Source organism: Myotis myotis, unplaced genomic scaffold (assembly GCF_014108235.1).
Source record: "Myotis myotis isolate mMyoMyo1 unplaced genomic scaffold, mMyoMyo1.p scaffold_m19_p_5, whole genome shotgun sequence".
In the NCBI taxonomy this organism is placed as follows: Eukaryota; Metazoa; Chordata; class Mammalia; order Chiroptera; family Vespertilionidae; genus Myotis; species Myotis myotis.
Window position 1 is genome coordinate 1,764,391 of NW_023416357.1, and position 26,687 is coordinate 1,791,077.

At 45.9% G+C, this 26,687-nt stretch overlaps 1 protein-coding gene across 5 annotated transcripts in view; it reads right to left on the minus strand.

Moving 5' to 3' along the window:
• NDUFS4 (NADH:ubiquinone oxidoreductase subunit S4) overlaps nt 1-14,430 on the minus strand; it is a 63,516-nt gene extending 49,086 nt beyond the window's left edge. For all 5 annotated transcript variants that reach the window (XM_036309082.1, XM_036309081.1, XM_036309080.1 and 2 more), the window contains exon 1: nt 14,282-14,430. In XM_036309082.1, the coding sequence (XP_036164975.1) occupies nt 14,282-14,379 (98 nt within the window). In that variant the 5' untranslated portion in view covers nt 14,380-14,430. The remainder of the gene's footprint in view (nt 1-14,281) is intronic.
• Between the last annotated feature and the right edge of the window lie 12,257 nt (nt 14,431-26,687).

The following is a 26,687-nucleotide window of genomic DNA, read 5'->3' on the forward strand; positions in this document are numbered from 1 at the left end:
AGATTTAGGAATAAATCTAGTTAGCAAAGCAGTGTCCCTTTGAAATACAGTGTTTTTAAAAAATATTTCATGTCTATAAACTGGAGACCTATTAATTTCTTTAAATAATATTTTTAAATTTTTGTTTAAATTAAATAAAATTCATAAAGAATTTAAAAAATAAGTATAAAATACAATCTAGACTTTAAAACCTCATAAATTTAACAAAACAAAATATATACAGACAAGGGCACAAAAGGCCACATAAATGCAAAGACACACAAACAACACTTCACAGTAGTTTAGCTGAATGAGGAAAATAGCTTGCTTGTTAATTAATAGTTTTACAGGCCTCATGCCACTTAAGAAAAACTTAATATTTATCCAAATACAGTCATAAAACTGTCGACTACTCGACCTGAACACAGTAATTAAAGCTCCCACTTACTTAACTAAAACACCTAATTTTACAACTTTTAAGTATTGTCAGCATTATTACGCGATTTGACTTCAATCACAAAACTAATACAAGACAATGAGACATGAAACTAGTACTTTTTCCACTGACTTTCCAAAAAAATTTCACCTTTTAAAAATATATTCACCTAAAGATTTTTTAGAAATTAAAGTGTAATTGATACATAACAGTATATTAATGTCAAGTGTAGATAAGGATGCCACATTTGTAACTATTGTGAAAAGAGCACCACAGTAAGTCTAGCTGCCATCTGTCACCATACAATTACAATTTTTTTCTTGTGATAAGAACTTTTAAGAACTACTTACTCTCTTAGCAATATGCAATACATAATTACTATGTTGTACCTAAAAAAGATGTTTTCTTCTTAAGATATTTTGGCTATGCTGATGAATAATCCAGTCAATAAAATACTCTTTGAAGAGAAGTCTGAAAGACCTGGAAGAGTTAATACTTATTGACTACAAAACAGTGTACTCAGCTGGTCATACATATTTGAGAATGGATACCAAGATTCTAATTCCTAGCCCCAATTCATCAAACATCTATTAAGACATCTACTACATCTTCTGCACAATGCTACACCCAGGAGCTGGCTTTGAAGATTTTACTAGGGGAAAGCAAACATATAAACAATAATTCCAATGTCACTGCCTTGAATGCTGATGGTAATTTCTATGATAAAGATGCATACCAGGTGCTTTGCTATGCGAGGAGGAGCAGCTGTGCCCTGGGGGACGGAGGGGTGTGCATGTGGCAGGACTGTCAGGGAAAACTTCCCTAATGTTGCCCGTGCTGCCCACTTACTTTGTTTTCACTGAGCATCCAATATTACAGGATTGAGAAAGGAATTTATAAAACATCTGCATATTAATTCACACATTTAGTGCCTCTTATGTGTGGTACAGTCTTGACAAACATGTTCATAGCTTATTTTTAAATTAGGTATAACACCACAAAACCAGTAATTTAGATTTTGGTTGAAAAGTCATGAATTTTTTCTTTCTTTCTTTATTTTTAAAAGCTTATTTTTCGACCAATGCTTATTTTGCCTCTTCCCAACTCCCTCCCAGTAAATTAAACAAAATAGTAAAATTTAACAATATCTACAATATTCCAAATGCCTTAAATCTTAATAGATTCCATTTTGTATTTGCTTTTATCTCTAATAGACATAAATAAAACAGAACAAATTTAACTAATTAAGTAAAATCATTTCATTTGTTTAATATGGACTATAACAGCAGAATGTTAATCCTCAATCTCAAAAGTCAGAGTTTATTCTGTATATCAAGCACTCTGCCATTCCAATATCTGTAGTATAGTAGCTACACAGCTATTTATCACAGAGAAAAAAATTACTTGACTCCTGGTAATTATTTAAATTTGCAATACATTTCCATCTCTCCCATTGTTTTTTATGAAAAACATTAAATTCTAGTAAAATCCCAGATCACCCAAAAAACTTTGACAGTATTCCACTTATACATTTTAATAAATACTGCCTTAAGATAAAGTCACCAATACTATTATTCAACATAAGGAAGAAGCGGGCACATCATAAAACTGTGAAAGTCATCACTTTTCAGTGATCTGTAACATCATTGTGCACAACAGCTACCTTTAAAACCCACGTAGCAGATAATAAGGAAAGCCAGTATCTCAAATGCTATCCTGCTTAAGATGCTATAAAATATTTTTTAAATTTCTATATTATTTCATAATCAAATGTGTGCACAGACGTTTCCTGCTAATCACTGTGCTATGCTGTGACAACACAAAGCTGAAGAAGAAACAGCTCCTGCTCTCAAAGAACTTCAGTCACTGGGAAACAGAGCGAAGGGAACAGCCCTCACAGTGAGCATGAGCACTGGCAGAGGCAAGCAGCGGCTCCAAGATCCCAACCCAAGCTGTGGCTTCAAACAGTGCTCCTTAGAGACGGCGATGGTTAAAGCGCCACGAAGGCTGGCTGAACTGAAACAGAGGGTGTGGAGGGGCGGAGGGACTGGGAAAGCAGAGGCGAAGCAGAAGAAACTGTCCTCACAGACAGAACCTGAACGGTAAGCGCGAGCAAGTGCCAGGATCGCAAGTAGTTGAGGACCACTGAGACCCACAGGGAACGGATGAGCAGGGGAGGGAACAGAAGGCGAGGGCTCTGTGCAGCTGAGGCCTGCGCCCTACAGGCTGAAGGAGAAGAAATGAAGATGATGGCGTGCAGACCAGTTAGGGAGCAGATGGCAGTGACTGCGATGCAGTAAGGATGGGAATGGAATGAGCGTCAGGAAGATGAGTACTAGGACTGGACGGCTAACTGACAGAAGGCCTGAGAGAGAAGAGACGAGAATGCTACATGGGTTCCTGGCTGAGATCCCTGGTGGTGGTGGAGGAGATGATCATCAGATTGTGTCAGATATGCTGTAATGGGCCCGCCTGTGGAAAATCCCCGAGGAGATGTCCTGGTTAGTTCTCAGGGTATAAGATTCAAGAAAAGGACATAGAGTCACATCTTACATGAAGAGCAGGTCCTACAGTCAGAGCCTTAGGCAAAAACTGCAAATAGAAAAATTCTTTCTAAACCCTCTAGGAAGCCCCACTACCCCCAGAGGAGACCCACAGCCTATCTCTTAATAATCCAATCCTCTAGCACTGGAACACATTGCTGTCTCTTTGGTTGAGTGCTAAATGATCAGTAGGTAGAATGATGAGAGAATTAACCTGGATTTCTAAATGTTTTTAGAAATATTTTCTACTCTTTCAGCTGCCATGTGTATGTGCTGGCTTCCGTGAGTGAACAGTGAGTTCAATGCAGAGGAACCACACGCTTCTTGGCTTCAGTGGAACTAGGGGCAGCTACAGTCATGGCAGAGGATGAGACAAAGAGAGTCCCTTAGTTTCTCATTGCTGCTGTAGCAAATTACCACCGAGCTGGTGGACTGAAACAACTCGATTTAGTCTCTTAGAGTTCTGGGGGTCCTAAGTGCAAAGCCAGTCTCAGGGCTCCTATTAATGTGTTAGCCAGGCTGGTCCTTCTGCAGGCTCTAGGGAGAACCTGCTCCTCGTCTTTGCCAGCGCTGCGAGGCTGCTGGCATTCCTGAGCACAAGGCACAGGGCACAGCTCTGGGTCTCTGCTTCCATGCTGGCACTTCCCTCTTCTCTGACTCCTCCGACATGCGTCTCAGAGGAACCACTGTGATTACATGAGCCCACGGGATAATTTAGGATAACCTCTCTCAAGAGATTCAGCTTGCCCTAGCTGGTTTTGCTCAGTGGATAGAGCGTTGGCTTGCAGACTAAAGGGTCCCGAGTTCGATTCTGGTCAGGGACACAAGCCCAGGTTGCGGGCTCAATCATCACTGAAGTTTCTAACTTCTCTCTCCTTCTCCATTCCTCTCTAAAATAAAAACATATATGTATATTTTTAAAAAAGAGAGACTCAGATTAATCGGCAAAGCCCCAGGTTTGGGGGGTTTGGATGAACATTTGGGGTGGGTTACTCAGCACAGAGAGTATGCAAAGAATAAAGACATCGGTAATTCTCAAGTTCTCAGATTGCATGGGTCCGCACAAACTCATTTTGCCATTATGCTTCCTAACATATATATGTTTATATGTTTGTTACATATATTCATGTGTATATAAACTTCATGTAATGCAAAACATTTTTTTAAATAAAGAGCTAAATATCAGACTCCAACACTGACAGTTCAAGGAGTGGACAAAAGAAGATGGATATTTGAAGGGAACTGAGAAGGAGGAAAAACAAATAGAAGTCAGAGGAAGAATCTTTCAAGAAGGAGAAAGTCATCTTTTTGGACTGCAAAGGTCACACCAGAGAAGGACTGAGCAGAGTATATTCATTTAGCAACAGGGTCACTGTCAACCTTGATGAAAGCTATTTCGGTGGAATGATGGATGCTGAAAATAGACTGCATGGAACTGCGGAGTGCACAGGAGGTCACAATCTGGAAAAAGCCAGGTGCGGATCATTCTTTTATAGACGCATGAATAAAATACTTTTAATAAATAGAAAAAAAAATCCAAGATGCTCTGATAATCCAGAAAAAGGAACTAGAACCTAGAATAGAATTAAGAAAGAAACGGTGGGGGAGGAAGAAAGGAACAAAAGGAAAAGAAAAAAAAAAGAAGCCACAAAACAAAGGATGATGATGGTGGTGGTGGTGGTGGTGGTGGTGGTGGTGGTGGTGATGATGATTATGTTATTGTTATAATTTATTAGGCACTTAGCCTCTGCCAGGCACTGTCTTCAGGACTTTATAGACTGTATGAAACAGATTAGTATGTCCATGTTATAAAACAGAAAACAGACTCAAAGTAGGCAGAGAGATAGGACATGTCAGAGCTAGGACTCAAATGCTGGTAGGGCTGACTTCAAAACGTGTGCTCCTAACTACGATGTTATACTGATAGAAGGATCCAATAGAGTAGTTCAAGGATGAGAAATCTAATGCAGCCATGGCTAATATCAGGGGTTCATAGAAAATCTCTGAAAACAGTTTTTTCCCAAAGCTAGAGTCAAAGACAATAGTAAGAGATTATTAAGGGAATTGGCCACATCAACAGTTTGAACTCAAAGCCAAAATTAAAGGAGAGTTGCCATTTCTTAAACTTTTTTTATTGATTTCAGAGAGGAAGGGAGAGAGAGATAGGAAACATCAGTGACCAGAGAGAATCATGGATCGGCTGCCTCCTGCACTTCCCCCACTAGGGATGGATCCTGCAGGCATGTGCCCTGACCTGTATTTGAGACCAAAATTAAAACTTGAGCCCTAAGGAGGGACCACTTACAAGCAGGACCTTAGGTATACTTAAATCATGAACTTCCTCAGCAACAGAGTAACAACGTGTGCGTCTCAAGAAGGGAGAGGGCAGCTGAAAGCTGTGAGATACCCTCAGATGCAGCGGCACCCATCCCAGGGCTACCCATGCAGTGAAATGGCTGAAGCACAGTAACAAGACAAGGCGACACCACAGCAGTCAGTCAGACGTGGGGCAGGAGGAAGCGCCTACAAGGGAGCCGTAGGGGAAAGTCTGTTCTGAATCACTGGGCAGCACCAGTGAAGACTGAACATACGCTCGCCCATAGGAGGAGATCATCCAGGTACGGAACACTAGCCTTATCGGCTACATTCTCAAAGGAAGCCCTGCAGGGAGGTCCTGTCTGCTGGGGTATTGCACACACACAGTCCCTGGTCAACTCCACAGTGAGAAGTATCCTGCCATCATGACTCCTGTAAACACTGACTTCTACAGAAGGAACCACCTCCTCCTCAGAGTGCTTCTCTTATTATTTACAGTTAAGGGAGTTGTGAGACCTCAGTTTCCGATCCTTTGTCGTGGCCTTCAGCATATTGGTGAATAAAGCAAACTCCAATAAATGAGTTATTTATAACCCTAGGAATAGAGTAAACAACAATATAATTGTCCATAGACATACCATGTTTATGGATTGGAAGCCTCAACATAGTAAAAATGATAGCTCTCGCCCAGTTAGTGTTGCTCAATGGTTGAGTGTTGACCTATGAACCAGGAGGTCATGGTTAGATTACAGGTCAGGGCACATGCCTGCAGGATCCATCCCTAGTGGGGGAAGTGCAGGAGGCAGCCGATCCATGATTCTCTCTGGTCACTGATGTTTCCTATCTCTCTCTCCCTTCCTCTCTGAAATCAATAAAAAAAGTTTAAGAAATGGCAACTCTCCTCAAATTAACCTATAGCCTTCAAGCAATGCCACTCAAAGTCCACCTGGATTTTTTTTATAGCTATAGATAAGCTTATTCTAAAATTTACATAATAGAAAGGCAAGGAAGCTAGAATGGCTAAAAAAGTTTTGAACAAGAAGGAAACTGGAAGAATCACAGCTACTCAATTACAATATACATCCTATATAATAAAACCCGAATGTGCAAATCGACTGAACAGGGGAACGACCAGCCGCGCACTGACCACCAGGGGGCAGACACTCAACACAGGGAGGTGACCAGTGATGGTGATCAGGGGCAGGGCCGGCCGGTGAGTGCCCCGCTGGTAACCAGCAATTGGACATCCCCCGAGGGCACAGGCTGGGCTGAGGGACTCCCCTCCTCAATGCCCCCCCCCCCCCCGCACGAATTTCGTGCACCGGGACTCTAGTTTACTATAAAACCATAGTAATCAAGATGGTGTGGTATTGCCAAAGGGATCTAGATCAATGGAACAGAGTGAGAATATAAAAACAGACCCAGACAGATGTAGCCACCTGATTGCTGACAAAGGTACAAAAGCAATTCAATGGAAAAAGGACAGTCTTTACAATAAATGGTAGAACAAGTATACATCTACATGCCAAAAAAAAATTAGCCTCAACTTAAATCGCATACCTTATACAAAAATTCACTTGAAATGGATCATAGATCTAGGTGTAAAACATAATATATCAAAACTTCAAGAAGATAATATAGAAAAAAATCTTTGGTTAGACAAAGAGTTCTTATCTATGAAAACAAAAGTATAATCCATACAAGAAAAAATCTGGTAAACTGGACTTTATCAAAATTAAAAACTTTACTCTGTAAAAGGTATTGTTAAAAGAATAAAAAGAAAAAAACAGATTGGGAGAAAATATTTGCAAACCATATATATAACAAAGGACTTGTATCCAGAGCATTTTAAGAACCCGCAAAGCTCAACAAGAAAATTATATATATAGTTCAAAGAAAAATACTGGCAAAATAGAACACATTCTAAGGACTACCAAGAGATAAAGCATTAAGAAATATGGTCATTAATAAAGGGTAAACGAGCTGGACATGCTAAGTCTGGAGCCCAGACTTGGAGGAAGAATGAGTGATGACTAGTGTCTCCCATTGTCTGAAGGGCTGACATGTGTATGGGGTGGGGGTGGGGGTGGGGGGGTCAGAATTGTTCTATGTAATAGTAAAAGGAAACATCATTTGCCAACAAGTATAAAGGTATAGAGAGATTTCTAGGGCTACCAGAAATTTACCATATATTCCTCAACTGCTAGATAATCAAGAAGCAGGAATTTCTAGAGGGTCTTGCATTAAACAAAGGTGGAACAGGATGATCCTAAATTTTTCAAACATTATATGAATCTATCCACTCTAACTTCTAGGGTTACCTACCAAAGTAGAAAGCACTGAGCATCATAAAAGGCACCCTTTCCTGCCAAAGCACCACCTTCACTGTGTGAAAGTAAGTATTATAAAGCACTTTAAGTTCCCAATTTTAAAAAAAGACTAAGTAAATAATAAAATCTTAACAAAAAACATAGTGAGACCTATTTAAACCTCTACATCACATTTGTACTAAGGATATTAAATTTCAATTTAAATTACTAATGTTTAATTAAATCTCATTTCATCAGACTTAAAAGACAAAAGATATAAAAGTAAATTTCATGCAAATTTCTGTAAGCATTTTAAAGAAATCTCTGGAAAAAGAAGTGCTCTTTCACACAAAGAGTGGTAGTCCTCAAAAGAGCCAAAACATCTGCATTCACTTTAAAGCTCATCAAGACAGACTGACGTTTTTAGGAGAAGCATATGGCTTGCTGAACAGTCATCTAGAACAGAATCTTTTGTCTAGTAAACCCTATTCAAGGTCCATTTACTTATGTATGGAGTGGCTGAATAAAGGAAAAACACATATTTTTGAGTCCTAGAAAAAACAAAGAAATAAACTCTTCATCTAGCTTTGTTAAGGAGGCAGCAAAACATAGTACAAAAGCAGCCAGACCTTTACTTTCAAAGCTTCTGCTCTCAACATGAGAAACAATTCTAAGGAATCAATGAAACAAAAGAACTCTAGAAAAGCATGAAACTTTCTTAGAGAACTATATCCACCAAAGACCACCTCCCTAAAAGAGGCATTTCCATTTTAAAGGGTAAAACACTTTCTTCTTACAACTTCGAAGGGCAGAGTTCAACAGCTGCGCTGTATTAAACCTGAGCCCTTCCAAAAGGAAGAGGAGAGTCTCTGGAGAGAGAGTAGCATGGCCTGCTCGCTCCAAAATTCTCAAAATGCCTGCTCTGCCTCAAAGGAAAATTTCTCCAAGAAAAAGCCTCTATCCAGTGCATGGGTGAAAAGCATAAAACTTAATTTAGACAAGGAAAGTATGCAAAAATGGTAGAATTTTTGTTTGTTTCTGGAAATCTCCACCCCTCTCCCAAGGAAAAATGCATTTTAAGGTCCTTCAAGATACAGCATGGAAACTATTAAAAAAGAAAAATCGTAGTTTTCAGCCCTAGCTGCCCATCAGAATCACCATAAAGCTAAGCCTCAACTTAGACTCACTGAACCAATAGACATATCTCAGGGCCAAGGCACGGGAATTTTCACGCACACAACAGGTGACTGTGATGCACAGCAAGGGTTTAAAAGCCACTGAAACGAATGGAACATGACTCCCACAAAGGAAAAAGTCAGTCTACTGAGTAAGGAGGAAGAAAGGGTCGCATATGACCAGCTAACTAGTCCTAAGGAACCTCAGGTTTTATTCACTCATCAAAATACTCCTAACAGACAGCAGGAGGAGGATTTGAAATAGAACTCTGCTCTCATGCCATTACTTAAACTTTAAATCTGAAAGGACAAAAGGCCTAAAACAGTTCACTCCAATACCTAAATATTTAGATGAATGTAGCTATGAAAAATGTGGCCACTGAATAATTCAGGTAGAATAAGGTTCCATCAGACTCTTGGGTAACTAAAAAGAAAAGTCATAATAAGAGTAAGTGCTATATGTAATTATCTGACAGCCTTAAAAAAGCCCAAGGCTTTAATCCCGAGGTCAATTTTGGCCATCAACAGAGCTTCCTTAACCCTACTTCATTTTACACACAGTTCTAACAGGGTTACTTGCTTGCTACCCAAACCCATGATAAATTAAAAGGGTAGTGAGACTGCTAGAGGGAAGCAGACCAGTGAAGGAAGGACCCAGAAACACTATTCAACAGCAGACGCAAGAACTCAGAACACAACACAGACTGGACAGGCTGAAAGGCAGCAGAGGACAGTGAGTGTTGGTCTTCACGACCCCCGAGCAAGACAACAGGAAATGGTGTTCAGCGTACCTTGTTAGTGCATCGCTTATGGATTTTGGTTAAGAGGGTGAGAACGCATCAATTTCAAGTCACCTACAGAAAGTCTCTCACCAAAAATATTTACAAATTTTACAGGAAAAATCCTAACTGGAAAACAAACAAACAAAGAGACTCGCTGTACAAAAAGGAACAGTGGAGGGAAAGTAAAGAGCAGAGAGTCTCTGAAAGAGGCATTTTTTACTGAACATGGGAGATACTGAGATTGCAATTTACCATTATCAGACATAATATCTCTCACTGCAGAAGTCCACATATTCCTTCAGACTGCTAAACCAGACTATTTCCGAGTACTGTGCAGGCACTCCTGGGAGATCCTGTGGGTTCGGTTCCAGCCACCTCAGTAAAGCGAATCTCACAATACAGAGTCGTGATCTTCCTGCTGGTGGAAGGCCTTGCCTCAACTTGTGCAAAGCACACCATCTGTGAAGCACAATAAAGCTACGCGCAATAAAACACAGTATGCCTGTAAACTGGAAAATCTGTTGCTTCGCCGGTATGTTTCCTCGTCTAAAAAAATGGAGAGACGGAGATAAGGTAGGTCAAGTCCTCGGCACAGTGGCTAATGCACAGTAAGAGAGGAATAAATGTTAGCTGCTATTTTAATTTGTGTTCGGAATAAATGCCATGAAAATGATTCTCAACTTTCACTAAGGCATATGATGTGTTCTAGAAGCGTTTCCATTTGAAATGACGTGACTCTGTGTCCACCCACACCAAGCACTGACCTCTGCTGATGGGTATGACCTGGGAACGGAGGTGCAGACACTAGTCTAATATTTATTAGTATTAAAATGTTTACTTCTCCTAAGAATCATTCAACAAAAATACTGCTACTGATAAAACAAACCAACTAATATGAGTATTTTTTATGAGGAAAATAAGCCAAACAATGAAACCATCTAGAAAGCACTTACAAACCATTTCAAATTCACAAAACTTAGCTTTGATATGTTCCAAAGGCAGCAAAAGTAGCTGCCCTTCAGAGAGGAATGTTCACCCAGCTTATCTGAAGTACAGCCAACCTACTGGTCCTAAATGTATCTCAAATTTGAGCTGAGACTTTTTCTCAGTAAAGGTGTGATGACCACAGAACTCTTGCCAACCTTAGGACCTCTTACTCATCGGAGGTTCCTGCAGACTCATAATTTTACACTGCTTACCTAATGCCCAAAACAAGGAAACAGAGCCACGGGTGGACTGGAGATTGGAGCCCCAAACAGGCCTGAAAACAAGGTCCATATCCCCAGTCACCCCACCGTCACTAACAGCTGCTGCAGACCCTAAGGAGCTGTTTGAAGTGAGCACAGCTCAGTCCAAATGCAGAAGTGACGAGACAGGCTGAATGAGATAAGTGTACATGAATAGGTAAAAGAAGCAAACAAAACCACTGCGGCAAATGTCTGGAGTCCTAAGAATTGCTATTTTGAAACGGGGTGCCATTTTCAGATTAATATGCTAAAGAGTTAAACCTACTGGGGACAATCCCTAGGCAAGTCAGGAAAAGTAAGGGTGCCTGCAGGCAGTCATCAGGGTCCCCTCTCCAGCCGGGGAGTCAGATGCACCCGGAAACTGAGACTCCCTCCAGAGCAGAGCTCAGCTACTGGGTCAGCTGAGTCATCTACTGTTCAAGTAAGTGTTCTCCCTCTTGCTTGTGTGTATGTTGTGATTTTGTTTTCTTTTTATTTTTTCTAATATATGATAATTACGTTCATAAGCTAATAGCCGTTAACTACTTCTTTCCTTCTACTGATAGTTCCTGTTCTCCAATATTCTTTTGTTTCGCTACCCTCCTCCTTACAAGTGCCTTACTGGTTCTACCCCCTCACTTTATTCATGTCATCTGAAATGTACACCATTTGCAAATGTTTTCCAAATATTACTGGTTCTCTTTCCACATCCAACCTTTTCAGAGCCTCACTCCTCTCACAGTCCAAGGGAAGGGCCGTGCTTGAGGGTGAACAGCAGGTCATCTGTAAAGGAGAAGGGCCATCCATGTCTCTGGGAATGAGAGGAACATCATAAGCTCTTGGAGTAAAAAAGTGGCACTAAAACAAATAAATGTGTCATTTGACTTGTGTTTAAAATTTGTTTCCTTGACTTGTAGGGTTTTTTAATCATGTGAAACAAAAGTCATCTTATATGACCTAAATTTTTATTTTCTTCCCAAATCTGACACATCTGCAAGCAGGTACTCTTTAAATCTGGGTAAACAGTATTAATTATCGTCAACGTTTCCAAAATGTAATGTCTTCACTTGAGCTACCTTAATGGCTGGCAGACAGCCATGTTTGGATTAACCATGAACCGGGGGACCCTTCAAATCTGTTTTCAGTCTCGGGCAACTGTGGAGACCTTATTATGTCTAGGAGAACAAGGCTAAGCTGAGTCACCTCCAGCCCAGCCCTGAGTCACCCTGGGAAGTACTTGACCTCAGATAAATACTTTCCATTCGTCCAGTCCCCCATATGCAGAACAGTTAACTGCAGACTTACTTACCTCCCCCATCTTGGCATCTTATGTTCCAATGACTCTGTATTATACATACAGGGTGTCCCCCCAAAAACGTACACACACTGTAACAGGTGACAGCTCAATTTTGAAAATGAAATGTATTTTAATAAACACCGCCTTGCCCTGGCCGGCTTGGCTCAGTGGATAGAGCGTCAGCCTGCAGACTGAAGGGTCCCAGGTTCGATTCCGGCCAAGGGCACATGTCCAGGTTGCGGGCTCAATCCCCAATAGGGGGTGTGCAGGAGGCAGCCGATCAGTGATTCTCTCTCATCATTGATGTTTCTATCTCTCTCTCCTTCTCCCTTCCTCTCTGAAATTAATAAAGAAATATATATATATATTTTAAAAAAATAGAAAATAAATAAACACCGCCCTTGTAATTACAGTAGGTCCTCGGGTTATGTCGGAGATCCGTTCCTACCATGAGACGTAAGGTGATTTTCGCCGTAAGTCGGAACCCACCTACATAAGCACCTATGTCACTCACATGGAGCACATACACAGCCGTAATGAAGTGAAACAGTAAAAAAATTTAAAAGATAACAATTCCTGACCTTTACTCGTGGTAAATAAATAATAAAAAACATAAAGCACATATGTACATACGTTGAAATGACAGAACTTTTTATTTTATAAATAACTGGGAGACGGCAACGTAACCACGAAACGACGGACGTCGAGTCCGATGTAACCGAGGACTGTCTGTATTCTAAGCGTGTGGATACATTTCTGGGACACCCTGTATATCTCTGGACTACCACCTTCAAGCATTTCCGTAACCCAATGGCCCCGCTCAAACCCACTATTTAAAATCTTAATCAAAATGATCTCCCCAAATCCTTCCTAACTGGAGTCTAACCCCCTGCATTCCCTCTGCACTTATTTACTACAACACTAAGTTGATTGGCATCTTAACCTCTCCCCTTCGCCCCACACCCTGCCCATCAGTCCACCCAGTCCTTCCGTCCTGGTTCCCAGCACTCAGCCTCAGGCAGAACACACCCTATGTGAGCCCTGGTTCACATTTAGACTAACAAGCTCGAAACAGCAGAAAACCTAATAATCATTCGCAGATAAGAATGCTGAGTATGTGTCCGTGCTGTCCTGTCAGGGCTGCAATAAATTCAGGAAAATTCGGGAAATGGAGGAGTAAGTCATGAAGTCTCAAAAAAATCACCATCACAAAGAATGCTTCAAGACAAAACAATAACAGAAACTTCTGCATTACTTCAAGGCTTTCACGAAATTCCGGATGGGGACACCTGCCAGCGTGACCACCAGCATGGCCCCTGGAAGTTAACCGGAAAAATTACCTTCCAATATTTTTACCAACACCGACTTCCCACCAAATGTCCCTCCCTCCCAAGCAGTGGGATGCATAAAACTATGTTTCTGTTCAGAAACCTAATCAACACCACTGATAGCAAAGAGGAATTCACCCCCAGGTGAGGACGGGGTGACAGACCAGCAGGTGACATCACCACCAGGTAAGGATGCGGTGACGGCCAACGGGTGATGTCACCCCCAGGTGAGGACGGGGTGAGGACCAGCAGGTGACGTCACCCCCAGGTAAGGATGGGGTGACGGCCAACGGGTGACGTCACCCACAGGTAAGGACGGGGTGACAGACCAGCAGGTGACATCACCACCAGGTAAGGATGCGGTGACGGCCAACGGGTGATGTCACCCCCAGGTGAGGACGGGGTGAGGACCAGCAGGTGACGTCACCCCCAGGTGAGGACGCGGTGACAGACCAGCAGGTGACGTCACCCCCAGGTAAGGACGCGGTGACAGACCAGCAGGTGACGTCACCCACAGGTAAGGACGGGGTGACAGACCAGCAGGTGACGTCACCACCAGGTAAGGACGCGGTGACGGCCAACGGGTGACGTCACCCCTAGGTGAGGACGGGGTGAGGACCAGCAGGTGAGAAACGGAGGTGCGGGAGGCGGGGAGCCTCCGCCGCTTCTCTGGGCTCCGCAGACCAGTCCCGCGACCACAGGATACACGCCCCCTGGAACCCGGGCGCTCCCGTCCGCCCGCCCCGCCCCGCCCCGCCCCGCCCGGCTCCCCGCGGCCTCCCCGCAGCGCCCGCCTCTCCCGAGGCCTTGGCCGGGGCCCCGCCGCAGAGACCCGCCGCGGCGGAGGGGACGCCGAGAAGCCGGCAGAAGGAGCCTGCCGGTCTTCTTACCTGGATGGAGCCCGGAGAGCGGAGGCAGCCGCCGCGGCCGCGGCCCTGCGGCCCCACAGCGCGCGCCGCAGCGACTCTGACATTGAGACCGCCGCCATCTTGCCGCCCGCGAGCGCCGGACGGGGCGCCGCGAGGGACACGCCTCCTCCGCCTCGGGCCCGCGGAGCGCGGTGGGCGGGACCTAGCGCGGTGGGCGGGGCCTAGCCCTCCGCTGGGGTGGGGTCTCCCGCTGGGTGCGGGTCGGAACAGAGGTGGGAGGCTGGTGGGAGGAAGGTGCACAGCTGCTTTAAGTGTGGACAGTACCCCCTGAAAGTACAACTGTTTGTATTTAATGAAAAGACCAAAAGAAAATACTTGAATTTAAACACTTGCAACTCATAATTTTTTCAAGGGCACGGAGTAGTTGGGGCAGAGCCAGAAGGCCCTTTTTGACCTTGAGAACCTAAAGCAGCACCTTTGGAAAGTGTGGCCAGGTTGAGTTCGCAGGCTCCGGGCCGGGCTGTGGTCGGAGTGATGGGCAGTCATTGTGACGGTCCTAGTTTTCCAGACGTGGCCTGGCACAGGCTTATTATTATTATGACTACGATTTTTGATGCGTGGATTTATAGGAAAAGCTCATGGAACATAACGTTTGATGTCACTGTATTCCCAGTAATTTCTGAATGTGTGATCATAATCCACAGACACCAAGAATATTAATGCTCCATCCATATAAAATAAAAAAATTGTCTTCTGAGACACGTGTTGGAAACATGTTTGTCGTATGAGCTACTGACCTTATGAACGATAATTATATAAAATAAAAGCAGGTTCGCTTGTGGTTTGGGGTTTTCAAAGAGATTTAAAAAAAAAAAATAGAATGCTGCTGCGCATTTAGAATTAAGCCCGGAGACACATAACCTTTATTAAAGGAATAGGATTAACAGCAGGAGGGGAATGACTGGCTTCCAAGGTGTGGCCAATTGAAAGAAAACGTAGTACTTCAGGAAAAAGGGGAAGAAAGAGGTTCAGCAACATAGCGCCCAGGACAGAAAGCCAAGTCCCGGGGAAGTTAAAATGCACAGAAAGATAAAGGAAGGCGAGGGAGAGGTGTCTCTGGGAATTTTCTTTAAAACCTTTTATTTTGAGATAAATTATAGACTTCACGAAAAAGCTGCAAAAACAGTACAGAGAGGTGTGCTCACCCAGTTTCTCCCATGGTTACATCTGAAATAACTCTACTAGGATATCAAAGCCGCGAACCTGACGTTGAAATCAAGTCCACTACTGGACGCTGTTTCCATATTTACGATTTTGAGATTTCAAGGAGACGTCAGTGGACGCATGCAGAGTGACTTCTTCAGCTTGGCTCCCATCGTTCAGCTGAATGGCCTGAGATCCACCTGAGTTATTTCATGTATCAGCAGCGCCTTCCTTTTTATTGCTGAGGAGCACGTCACGGTATGTTAATCAGGATTTCCCAGAAAAACAAAGCCGATGGGATAAAGACAAAGTCCCTTAACCTCATTTGCCAGGCTCCATGTGGTCTGTCCCCGCCCCCTTCTCTCTAGGCACTGACTGTCTTTCTGTCCTGCCCTGGAGCCTTTCGCAGCTTTTGCCTGCCGGCAGGACCTTCAGGTCTCTTATCTGCTCAGCCTCCTTGCCCTGAAGATCACAGCTGAGAGCCACTCCCCGTGGCAGAATCTGTAGGTATCTTATAGGCAGGCGTTTCCCACCTACCCCTTCCCTGCTAACAGGGCCGGACTCCTTCTACAGACACTAAAAATGTCCTACGCTGGCTTTCCCACCAGCTCTTGCAGCTATGCTTCAGAACAAAAGGGGCGCACAAGAGAAATGCCTCGTCCTGCCTCAGGACGCAGTTGTGTGAGGACACAATGCCGGAGCCCTGGCATCTTCTCAGCAGGAGGGCGCAAGCTTGAGAGCTTGGCCAACAGGACAGGCAGGGAGAGCAGCGAGGGAAAGAGCCTAGGTCTTTAATGGTAGCGTTGACCTTCTGAACCAACCCTGACCAAGATACCCCCAGGACCCTTGTTATAAGAAATGAGGGGCTTGGTTGGCTATCCGACAGCAAACATGTCTTGATATCGGACAGCAAACATGTCTTCACCGCTGCTTTTACACAGGAATCCTTCTCTGGCCCCCTGCCCAGGTCGACTCCTCTTCTGTAGACCCACCTGCGCTCTGTCTTTCTCCTTCAGAGCACCCCTCTGGGTGCGGGTCGGAACAGAGGTGGGAGGCTGGTGGGAGGAAGATGCACAGCTGCTTTAAGTGAATTAATTAACACATTATATATATATTAGCACCCCCTGAAAGTACACCTGTTTGTTATTTAATGAAAGGACCAAAAGAAAATACTTGAATTTAAAAACTTGCAACTCATAATTTTTTAAGTCTTCCCCTCCCCCTTTTGTCCTACCCCAGGCTGCATTTTCTTTCTTTTTTGTTTGTTTGTTTCCATGATGCATTTTAATGCAATGTCATCATCTCTTCCTGCAAAATGGAAGGTAAGTTCTCTGAAGACAGAGGTCATATATGTTTTTGCTAATCATTTTCCCTGACTCATAATAGGGCTCCCAAGAAGGTGTAGAATGAGTGAATGGGTGGATGGGTGAGCGAATGAATCTAACTGAAGTTTTTCAACCATCAAAAATAAGTTGGGGAGCCTGACCAGTGTGGCTCAGTAGTTGAGCATTGACCTATGAAGTAGGGAGGTCACAGTTCAATTCCTGGTCAAGACACATGCCCAGGTTTGGGGCCTATCCCCAATGGAGGGCGTGCAGGAGGCAGCCGATCGATGATTCTCTCTCATCATTGGTGTTTTTCTCTCTCCCTCCCTCTCTAAAATCAATAAAAATAGATTTAAAAAAAATTAAGTTGGAGAAAGTGCCCTTTTTTATTTTTGCTTAGAAAAAGCTTGTCCGTTTTTTTTTTATTTTTCAGTTACAGTTGACATTCAATATTATATTAGTTGCAGATGTACAGTATAATGGTTAGACATTTTTGTAACTTACAAAGTGCTCCTCCCAGTAAGTCTAGACTCCACCTAACACCACACATATTTAGTACAATATTATTACCTCTATTCCCTATGCTGTCGTTTACATCCCCAAGACTATTTTGGAGCTACCAATTTGTTGTACAAATTATTTTTAATGTGATTGTTCTCTCAGGTCTACAGATCTTACTGGTTCCTCATATTTCATCTTTGATCATGTGCCATTTCTGAAGGCCTTGGTGGGATGCTGGGGAGCGGGGCCCAGTGTTGCTGGCAAGAGACCTGAAAGCGTGAATCTACCTTTTATTAGACTCGCATTTTAGAAAAAAAAAATTAATAATCCCTTTCATTTCCTTATTCCTCACATTTCAAATACAGGATATAGGCCTTTCAGGAACAGCAATAATTTGCTATGTGCACTTATTGTTTTTTTACAATTTCACCCAAATTATAGATTCTACCATGAGGCTTAATAGATGTCTAGGTCTAAATGCCATTTTAATATTTCAAATAGGAGTATTAAAATGTGAATTCATTTAACTTTTTGTTTGTATTTCAAGCATGGTGGCCAAAAGAAACATTTAGTTTAGTCCTTCTGATGGCATGTGAAATTTACAGTGGATCTGAAGTTGTCTGGTTTTAATTTTTTCCCCTTGCACATGGGTCTTCAATAAAGCATCCCGAAGAAAATAAATTAAAACCAGACATTTCTATCAGAAGTTTCACATGCAATCGCTAGAGGCAGGAAAATATTTCACCATCACTTTTTGGCTACAAACTAATATTTTAAATCACATTTTATTTTTCACTGCTCATTTCATTGAAAACCTTGAATTAATACATTATCATCTTATAAAATTATTATTTTATTTGGCAGGGCTGCTGAGTCTTTGGCAACAAGCGAAATGATTTCTACCTATAGTGAAGAACTGCCACTTCAAATTATTTTTGGGGAAAAAAAAAGGGTCCAAGCAATCAGGATACGGAAGAACTCGTGGCATTTTCCCACATAAATTTGCTCACATGCCCCATCACAGTCTGGCATCCTGATCCTAACTTCTCAAACTTCACATGCAGAAAACCAAACCAATTATCTTCCTTCCCTTTCGCTTACCCACAGCAAATCTGTTCCTCCCGTCCAGAATTCTGTCTTGGCAAAACACTACCATCTTCCTTCCAGTATGAGATGTCGTCGACTGTAAAATGCATCATTATTTTCTGGATTATTAAATACAAATTAAAAAAATGTAACAAACCATTACACACAACCAACTATATATCATATATCCCAATTTCAGAGAGGTACAATGTGGGGAAATGCACATTTTTTAGGAACAAAAAAATATAATCATTGCCTAACCCAATGCATTTTCCTTCCTTTGTCCTTATTTATTATTTATTGGTCTCTGGAATAAAGACTTTATTTTTCAGCCTCTCTCTTGCTAGAAATAGCCCTGTAACCAGTTCCGGCCAATGAAACAAAAGGAAAATTGTCATGTGATAACCGGGAAGCCTTCTTTAAACAAAGAGAGCAGTTGCACCCCCTCCCCCTTCCCCTTTTGTCTACCTCCTCTATTGCCCTGCTCCCCAGATGTGAAGGTGAAGGGTCGGGCCATCCAGACAAGATGCCCACGATGAGCAAAGAATGAGGTGGACCAGCCCGGACCTGCCATCCATCCTCGGGTCCCCTCAGAGCTGCGATCCTCTCGTCCTTCCTCCATCTCCCTGTTCCCTCTCTTGGTGAGAATTCCCCTCCTTATCCAGATTAAATCCCGGGGCCAATGTCATCCTCATTTTCTTGCTCACACTCCCAGCTCTCCTGCCCCCTCACTTTCTTACACTCCGTGCAACTGCCACCTCCGTCAAGTCCGACTCGATCTCGCCTGCACCTGCCCCCGTGCATCTGAACACGACTGGGATGAGCCCGAAACCACACTGATTGGGCTCCCGGGGCAGGAACCTCAAACTGGTCCTTCATGCTACCTGGACAGCCTATCAAACCTCCTCTGTTCTACACGCAGGTGTTCTGAGCCCGTTCATGTTCTCACTTCTTTAGATGACTGGCACTTTCTTCTCACTCCTCCAACCGCGCCTACCGCTTCTCCCACGCCCCCTTCCTGCTGATGACTTTCCCACATCCCCGAGGAAACTGAGTTAATCAAAAGCACCACCGTGCCACTCACCAGCCACTGCGCTCAAGCTCAAAGACTGCCCTCCCTCCGCTGCTGCGGATGAAAGGGAACCCCAGGCGTGCCCAGGCCCCAGCACCTGCCCTCCCAGAGAGCCGCCCCTGAGCTCATTTTCCGGCACCTCTACCCCTTCCTCCCTCCAGCATGCCTCCTTCACGAGCCCCTGGGACACTCGCCTCAGCTCACAAGCATGTGGTTTATTTATGTATTACTTTTAAAAAGATTTTAAGTTGACTTTTTTAGAGAGAGAGTAAGGGAGAGGGAGAGAGGGAGAAACATTAGCCTGAGGCTGCCTTCTGCACACACGCTGACCAGGAATTGACCCAGCCACCTTTCCCTGCGTGGGACAAGGCCCACCCAACTGAGCCACACCGGCCAGGGCCACTCTCCCACTCAGAAAGCAAAGCTTGGCCGGGGCCGGTGTGGCTCCGTCGGCTGAACCATCATCCCCGCACCAGAGGGTGGCGAGTTTGATTCCTGGTCAGGGCGCATGCTCAGGTTGAGGGTTCGATTCCAGGTTGGGGTGTATGCTGGAGGCAACTGATTAATGTTTCTCCCATTGATATTTTGGCCTCTCTCCCCCTTCTTCTCTCTAAAAAAAATTAAAAGGTAACTTCCATTGACTCAGTCTATCGCACCAACTACTGCCCCGTCTCTTTGCCATGATAACCCCTTAGAGCAGCGGTTCTCCACCTGTGGGCTGCGACCCCTTTGGCGGTCGAATGACCCTTCCACAGGGGTCGCCTAAGACCATCCTGCAGATCAGATATTTACGTTAGATTCATAACAGTAGCAACATGACAGTTATGAAGTAGCCACGAAAATAATTTTATGGTTGGGTCCCAACAGGAGGAGCTGTATTTAAAGGGCCAGAAGGTTGAGAACCGCTGCCCTAAGGCGCTGCCTGTGTGCGCTGTGCCAGCTCGCCCATGCTCCCGCCCCTCCTGTGCAACTGCTCTTTCAGGAGCAGCAACGTCCTCCCGCTGCTAAATCCAACGGTCCATTCACAGACTTTATCTCATTTGACCTTTCCTTTGACACAGCTGATGACTCAGTTCTCAAAACACTTGCTCCCCAGGCCTCCATGCTGTCCTCGCTCTCCTCCCACTTCATTTACAAGTTGCTCATCAGCCTCCATGCTGGCTCCCCTCTGCTCCCACAGCTAATGCTGGAGTGACCAGGAGTGCCCGGGAGTGCGGGGGGCGGGGCGTGTGTGTGTGTGTGTGTGTGTGTGTGTGTGTGTGCCCGGGGCAAGATCCCTGCATGGCCGTTCTTCTCCCGGGACAGCCTCCTTCCGCCTCAGGGCTTTCCAGTGTTATCTATTTACCAACAGCTCCCGACCTTTATCTCCAGCTCCTTCTTTTCTAATGAATTGAAGACCTTTATTTCCACTTTTTTACTGAATTTTCTCATTGGATATTTAATCGATAAAGCAAACAACCTGTCCCACGCTGAATTCCTGATCTCCTGATAATCTGTCCCCCCACAGCCTTCCCGTCTTAACTAATGGGAACGCCATTGCTTCGGTTGCTCGAGTTTTCGAGTTAGCCTGACTCCCTCTCTTTGGTAGACCGGTTCCGACACACGCCGGTGTTTCTGAGAAATGATTCCATACTGCAGAGTTCATAGAGTCCCTGCACATGAGATCAGACAACAGTCAGTTAAACACCTAAACAGTTACCAGAAACTACCTTAATGACTTTCTTTTTTATTTTTTAAATATATTTTTATTGATTTCAGAGAGGAAGGGAGAGGGAGAGAGAGATAGAAACATCAATGATGAGAGAGAATCATTGGTGGGCTGCCTCCTGCACGCCCCCTACCGGGGATATAGCCCACAACCCAGGCATGTGCCCTTGATCAGAATTGAACCCGGAACCCTTCAGTCCGTGGGCCGATGCTCTGTCCACTGAGCCACACCAGCTTGGGCCTTAATGACGTTCAATCATCAGCCCTGGAAGATGTCCAGAAGAACATGGGGGGAAATAAAACCTGTACAGATACAGAGGAACACAGGCTCCTCACTACCCTCAGACTTTGGCTGCTTCCCATAATGCCTCTCTTTACCTCTCACTCCAACACATTCCTTAGGCTCCGCCTTGGAGCTATCGCGGTCATGTGGCCAGTTTTCACTGCCCCAGTTGCCTGCTCACAGGTCAGCGCTGCCATCATCTCCTGCCTAGAATGCTGCTCAAATCCGTTAACAGGCTTCCTTTTCTCATCTTTGCCTGCAGAGTGTGGTTAACGCAGCTGCAGCATGGTCTTTTAAAATATAAGGCAATTCCTGTGTCCCCTTGCTCAAACCCTGCAGGGGGCCCTCACATCGGAGGTAACCTGGCTACAGCACCTCTCTCACCTCAGCAACCTGCTATTGTCTCCTTCCTGCCCGGTGATTGTCTTTGATTGTCTTCCACACGCCAGGCCCTTTCTCACCAAGGGCCTCCTCGGCCTGGAGTACACTCCCCCCAGATACCCACACAGCTAACTCCCTCCTCTCTTAAGTCTTTGATCAAATGTCACCTTTGGGACCAGGCTTTCCCAAACACACATCATACACACGTATCAGTCAATGTCCTGCCAGGAAAACAGAAACCACTTCAGATATTTCAAACGGAGGAAATTTAATTCAGGGAGTTGTTTACACAGGTGACGGGGCTGCCGAGGAGCCAAACAAGGGGGCCCAGGAGACAACTCAGATAACAGAATCAGCAGGAGCTGCCGGCACCCCCACCGCGAAGCACCGCAGGCCCCGAAGCGAAGCGGGGTCCTCCAGTGGGATCTGAAACCAGAGCAGAGAGGCTGGGGGGGGGGGGGGGGGGGCTGGGACCAGGGAGGGAGGGGCAAGTTAGTAGCACAGGCTCAGGGAAAAGTGCCGAGGCCACCCCCACGCTGGAGAGGGGGAGTAGAGAAGTACCACTCGGAGAAATATCGTTAGTTTCCCCTTTTCTCCTGAACCCATAAAAGATGTTAAAATATCTATTGACAATGAACAGAATTGGGCTTACCCATCATCAGCAAGACTAACCGGATAATAATTTGTGCGTCAGGTAATGTTTCTCTTCGGTCCTTTAGTTTCCGTATGCTAGTGAAGGTAATGCTAACTGCCTTCACAGATAAACCCTCAATCCTGGGCGGCTCCTGAGCACAAACAAAGCATCGCTCACATCAGTGAGCCAGGGAGTTCCGTCAGGCCAAGGGCCCGGACTCCAGCCGTCCAGGTCCTGGAGGTCTTCCATGTGCCCGTGGGTGAGAGGGGGTACCCAGTCGATGACTGGGAAGTTCTGGACTTGGCCCGCAGGCATCACTCCTACCCTCATGTCACTGGCCACGATTCCGTCGCAGAGCAACGCTTACCTGCAAGAAGAATTCTGGGAAAAGGGGCAAATCGGTGGGCTTTGAAGGAAAAGGAAATGGACTTGGGTCAACACGTGATCTGCTCTTCTGTTACTCCTCACCCGAGGATATTTTCCATTGATTTTTAGAGAGACTGGAAGGGAGAGGGAGAGACAGAGAGAAACATCAATGTGAGAGAGACACCTCGATTGGCTGCCTCCAGCATGGACCCCAACCAGGGCCAGGGAACCTACCACCAAGTTATGTGCCCTTGACTGGATTCGAACCTGGGACCCTTTAGTTCGTGGGCTGACACTCTACCCACTGAGCAAAACCGGCTAGGGCAGCCGTGGGCAAACTACGGCCCGTGGGCCGGATCCGGCCCGTTTGAAATGAATAAAACTATTGAAAAAAAAGACCGTACCCTTTTATGTAATGATGTTTACTTTGAATTTATGTTAGTTCACACAAACACTCCATCCATGCTTTTGTTCCGGCCCTCGGGTCCAGTTTAAGAACCCATTGTGGCCCTCGAGTCAAAAAGTTTGCCCACCCCTGGGCTAGGGCCACAGCCCGCTCTTCTGATTACCAAACCTTTTCGTTCTCTTTTCTGCGTGCACATAGGAAACGCTCGTTTCCTTCCCAAGCGAAACAAACCAGAGTTTCATGCAGACGCTGCATCCAGATGAAGCCCATATGGATGCACCCACGTGTAGCGCACCCACGTGTAGCACACCCACACAAACCAAGACAAGTTGTATGTCCCCCACGTCCATCAACATACACACAAGTTACAGCGGTGGAACGGGGCAGCTAGCTGTAATAAACACTCGTGTTTGGGCCGGGAGAGCGTCAGGGAGGCACAGCCATGGTGGGTCGTCACGACTGTGATGTTCTGCTGAGCCGGCATCACGAAGGCCTTGACCTGGATGAGACCCTGATTCCTCTCTGGCAGGAAGTCCCTTGGCCATCGTCCTCGATGGCTCCAGGCCCTGCCCTCTGGAGGTTCTTCCTTGTTCAGCACCCTCCATAGACACAGCCGACATGCGCCCTTCTCGGGGGCTGCCCGTTTTACTGCTTCCTCCGGATGCTCGAGTTCGGGCTCGTACTTGTGTTGCCAGTTCAGTTCCTTCGGAGTCATAGTCGGTCTCTGATCTATGTGCCTTTCAGTCGGTTCCATGCAACAGTCATGAAGGTGCTTGTTGGACATCACTTTCAAGCCTCACTTAGTTGCTTCCTTGTCTCTTATGAAAATAGTCCAGTTACATGCAGCGACCGAGTGACCCTCGCTCATTCCTTGTGGGGTGCGGGTGAGACACCCCCACTGAGCCATTGCCCCGTGGCACAAGCATGAGCAGAGACATGGCTGGGTTTTAAGCGAAGTTTAGGGCTGACTGTTACACAGCAATTGACAAACTACATTATACTGTGACTTTTCCTACCACACCTATAATCCTGTTTTTGCCTCAGAATGAGTCATGTCAATGCCATTAATATTTAGGCAGGGACGTAGGTGTAAGCCATGACTGTCCCGGGTCAAGCAGCACACACTGGCCCTTTCTTGTCAAACATTTTCCTTTTTTTAGTTTTTCCTGTTCTGTAGGGCTTAGAAGGGGTTGACTTTTCCAACCCTTCAAGGAACTAAATTTCTGGAGTCTCTTTATCCCCTTTCATTTCTGTTTGCCAACTGCAGTTCTTTTCTACGCACATCAGCTTCCTTGGTGGCTGCCGAAAGTGGCCACCCTGACTTTTCCGGTCCTTTCCGCGAGTGCCCAGGGTCCGCGTGCCCAGGGTCCGTGCTCAGCCGCCTTCCTTTGGGCTCTCGAGGCTATGGTTCTACCGCGTCTCTTCTTTGTCGATGTCCTGGTTCTGCGCTTCCCCAGCCGCTCAGCTGCCTCACTTGATGCTCAGCTACCAGCCAATGTCAGGAGTCTGGCCTTGCTATTTTCAGCGAATCTCCGCTTCTAAGAAGTTTATTTCTCACTCACAGGATGCTTAGAACAAGTGCCCCTGACCTGGGGCAGCTCCCCTGCAAGCAGAGGCGGCTGGTCCACCTGGTGGCCCTTCCTCTTCAGGTGCGTTCCGTCTCCGGCTCCTAGTCGGGCTGGCGGGGGGGGGGGGGGGGGGGGGAGCCTGGGGGGGACATGCACAGAGGAGCAGATGCGGGAGCCGCTGAAAACCTGAGCCTGCGTTCTCCCGGCTGCACGCACTGTTAGCTGCGCTCGGCCCACTGAGGGAAGGATACTGCAGGGAGGCTGGGATGTGCTGGCTGGCTGTGTGCGCGGGACATACAATGTAAAAAGGAAAAGAGCCCTAGCCGGTTTGGCTCAGTGGATAGAGCGTCGGCCTGCGGACTCAAGGGTCCCAGGTTCAATTCCGGTCAAGGGCATGTACCTTGGTTGCGGGCACATCCTTAGTGGGGTGTGTGCAGGAGGCAGCTGATTGATGTTTCTCTCTCATCGATGTTTCTAACTATCTCTCTCCCTTCCTCTCTGTAAAAAACCAATAAAATATATTTTTTTTAAAAAAAGAAAAGAAAAGTCACGCGTGCGCTGTAAACGAGGCCGTCCCTGCCACCCTAAGTCACTGAGTGACAAGACAGCTTTAGTTTTCAGTTCCACCCTGAGGACGAGCGCACATCTGTGCAGAAGGCACAGGCCGGTAACCAGAAGAACATTCGCATGGCTCTCGGGGGGATTCCTCTCTGGATTTGCGTCTATAGGGCTGGTACCTGGGACACCCCTCAGCCAAAGAGCATTCCCTGCAGGGGCCGGGCTGCCAGCCGAGAGGCTGAGGGGTCTTGTCACCCAGTGTCCCTGGTCGCCCGCCTCGGGAGCCAGGCCCGCGGCCCTGAAGCGGCCATCTTTCAAGCCTGCCTCAGAGCCACACTGCTATTTCGACGAGCCTCCCTGTGGGTCGCAGGCGGGATGTGGACTAGGGCGCACCGCCCAGTAAGTACCCAGTCCGCAGACGCGGAAATCCTGCGGCCACTTCCTTTACGCGTCAGGTTTGCTTTGTGCTTATGCTGCTATCTGTGGGTGCTGGCCGTTAATACACAAGGAAGGAATACTTTTAAGAAATGCAGAAGGCATGGCAGTCCTGGGTAAGGAAGGGTTGACTATATGCGCGCGCAGGCATACACACACACACACTCACACACTCACACACGAATTACTATAAACATGTGTATAGCTAATTCAGTTTTGAAAAATTGCTTTCGAAGTCTGATTGCCACCGCTCCTTGCAGAATTTGTTTAAAATGAAGACCATGGTAAAAGCTGTCAGCGGTGTTCCCAAACAGATTCGACTTGTCTTTTGAAAGTCTTCAGACCTCATCCTGAGAGCAGCGAGCCCAGCCTTCTCTCTCCTCGCCTCCCCGCTTGCCTCTCCCCGGGCGTTAGGGGGGGACCAGAGCGGCCCGTGCATGAGATCAGCAGGAGGAACATTGACTTCTGGGGGATGTCAGGGTTCCAGAGCTGGCCTTGAAGCCATCAGCCAGTCACGTGGCCCAATGGCAACAATTGGGAGAGCGGGATGGAGCTGTCCCAGGCCACCAGAAGGCTTAGCGCCCTCCTGGCCCTTGGACACCGCCAGCCGTTCAGAAGTCAGACTGAGGCCCCTCGCCCCCAACAGGAAGCACGGGGAGGCAACGTGGCAGTAACTCCCCGCCAGGTAAAACGGAGGCACCTTGGCGTCCATCGTATGTGGAGGGAATTAGTCACAAATCTAAACCAGCCTTTCTTCACCGGTCCGCCACTCCACGGCAGAGCTAAGCCTTGCGACAGGCTGAGGTGCAGGGTTTGGAGAGGCCGGTGATGGTGAACAGCCCACAGGAATTGGGAGGCGGCCCCCTGGATGATCTGTAAGCGTCGCCTAAAGATGGCACCTG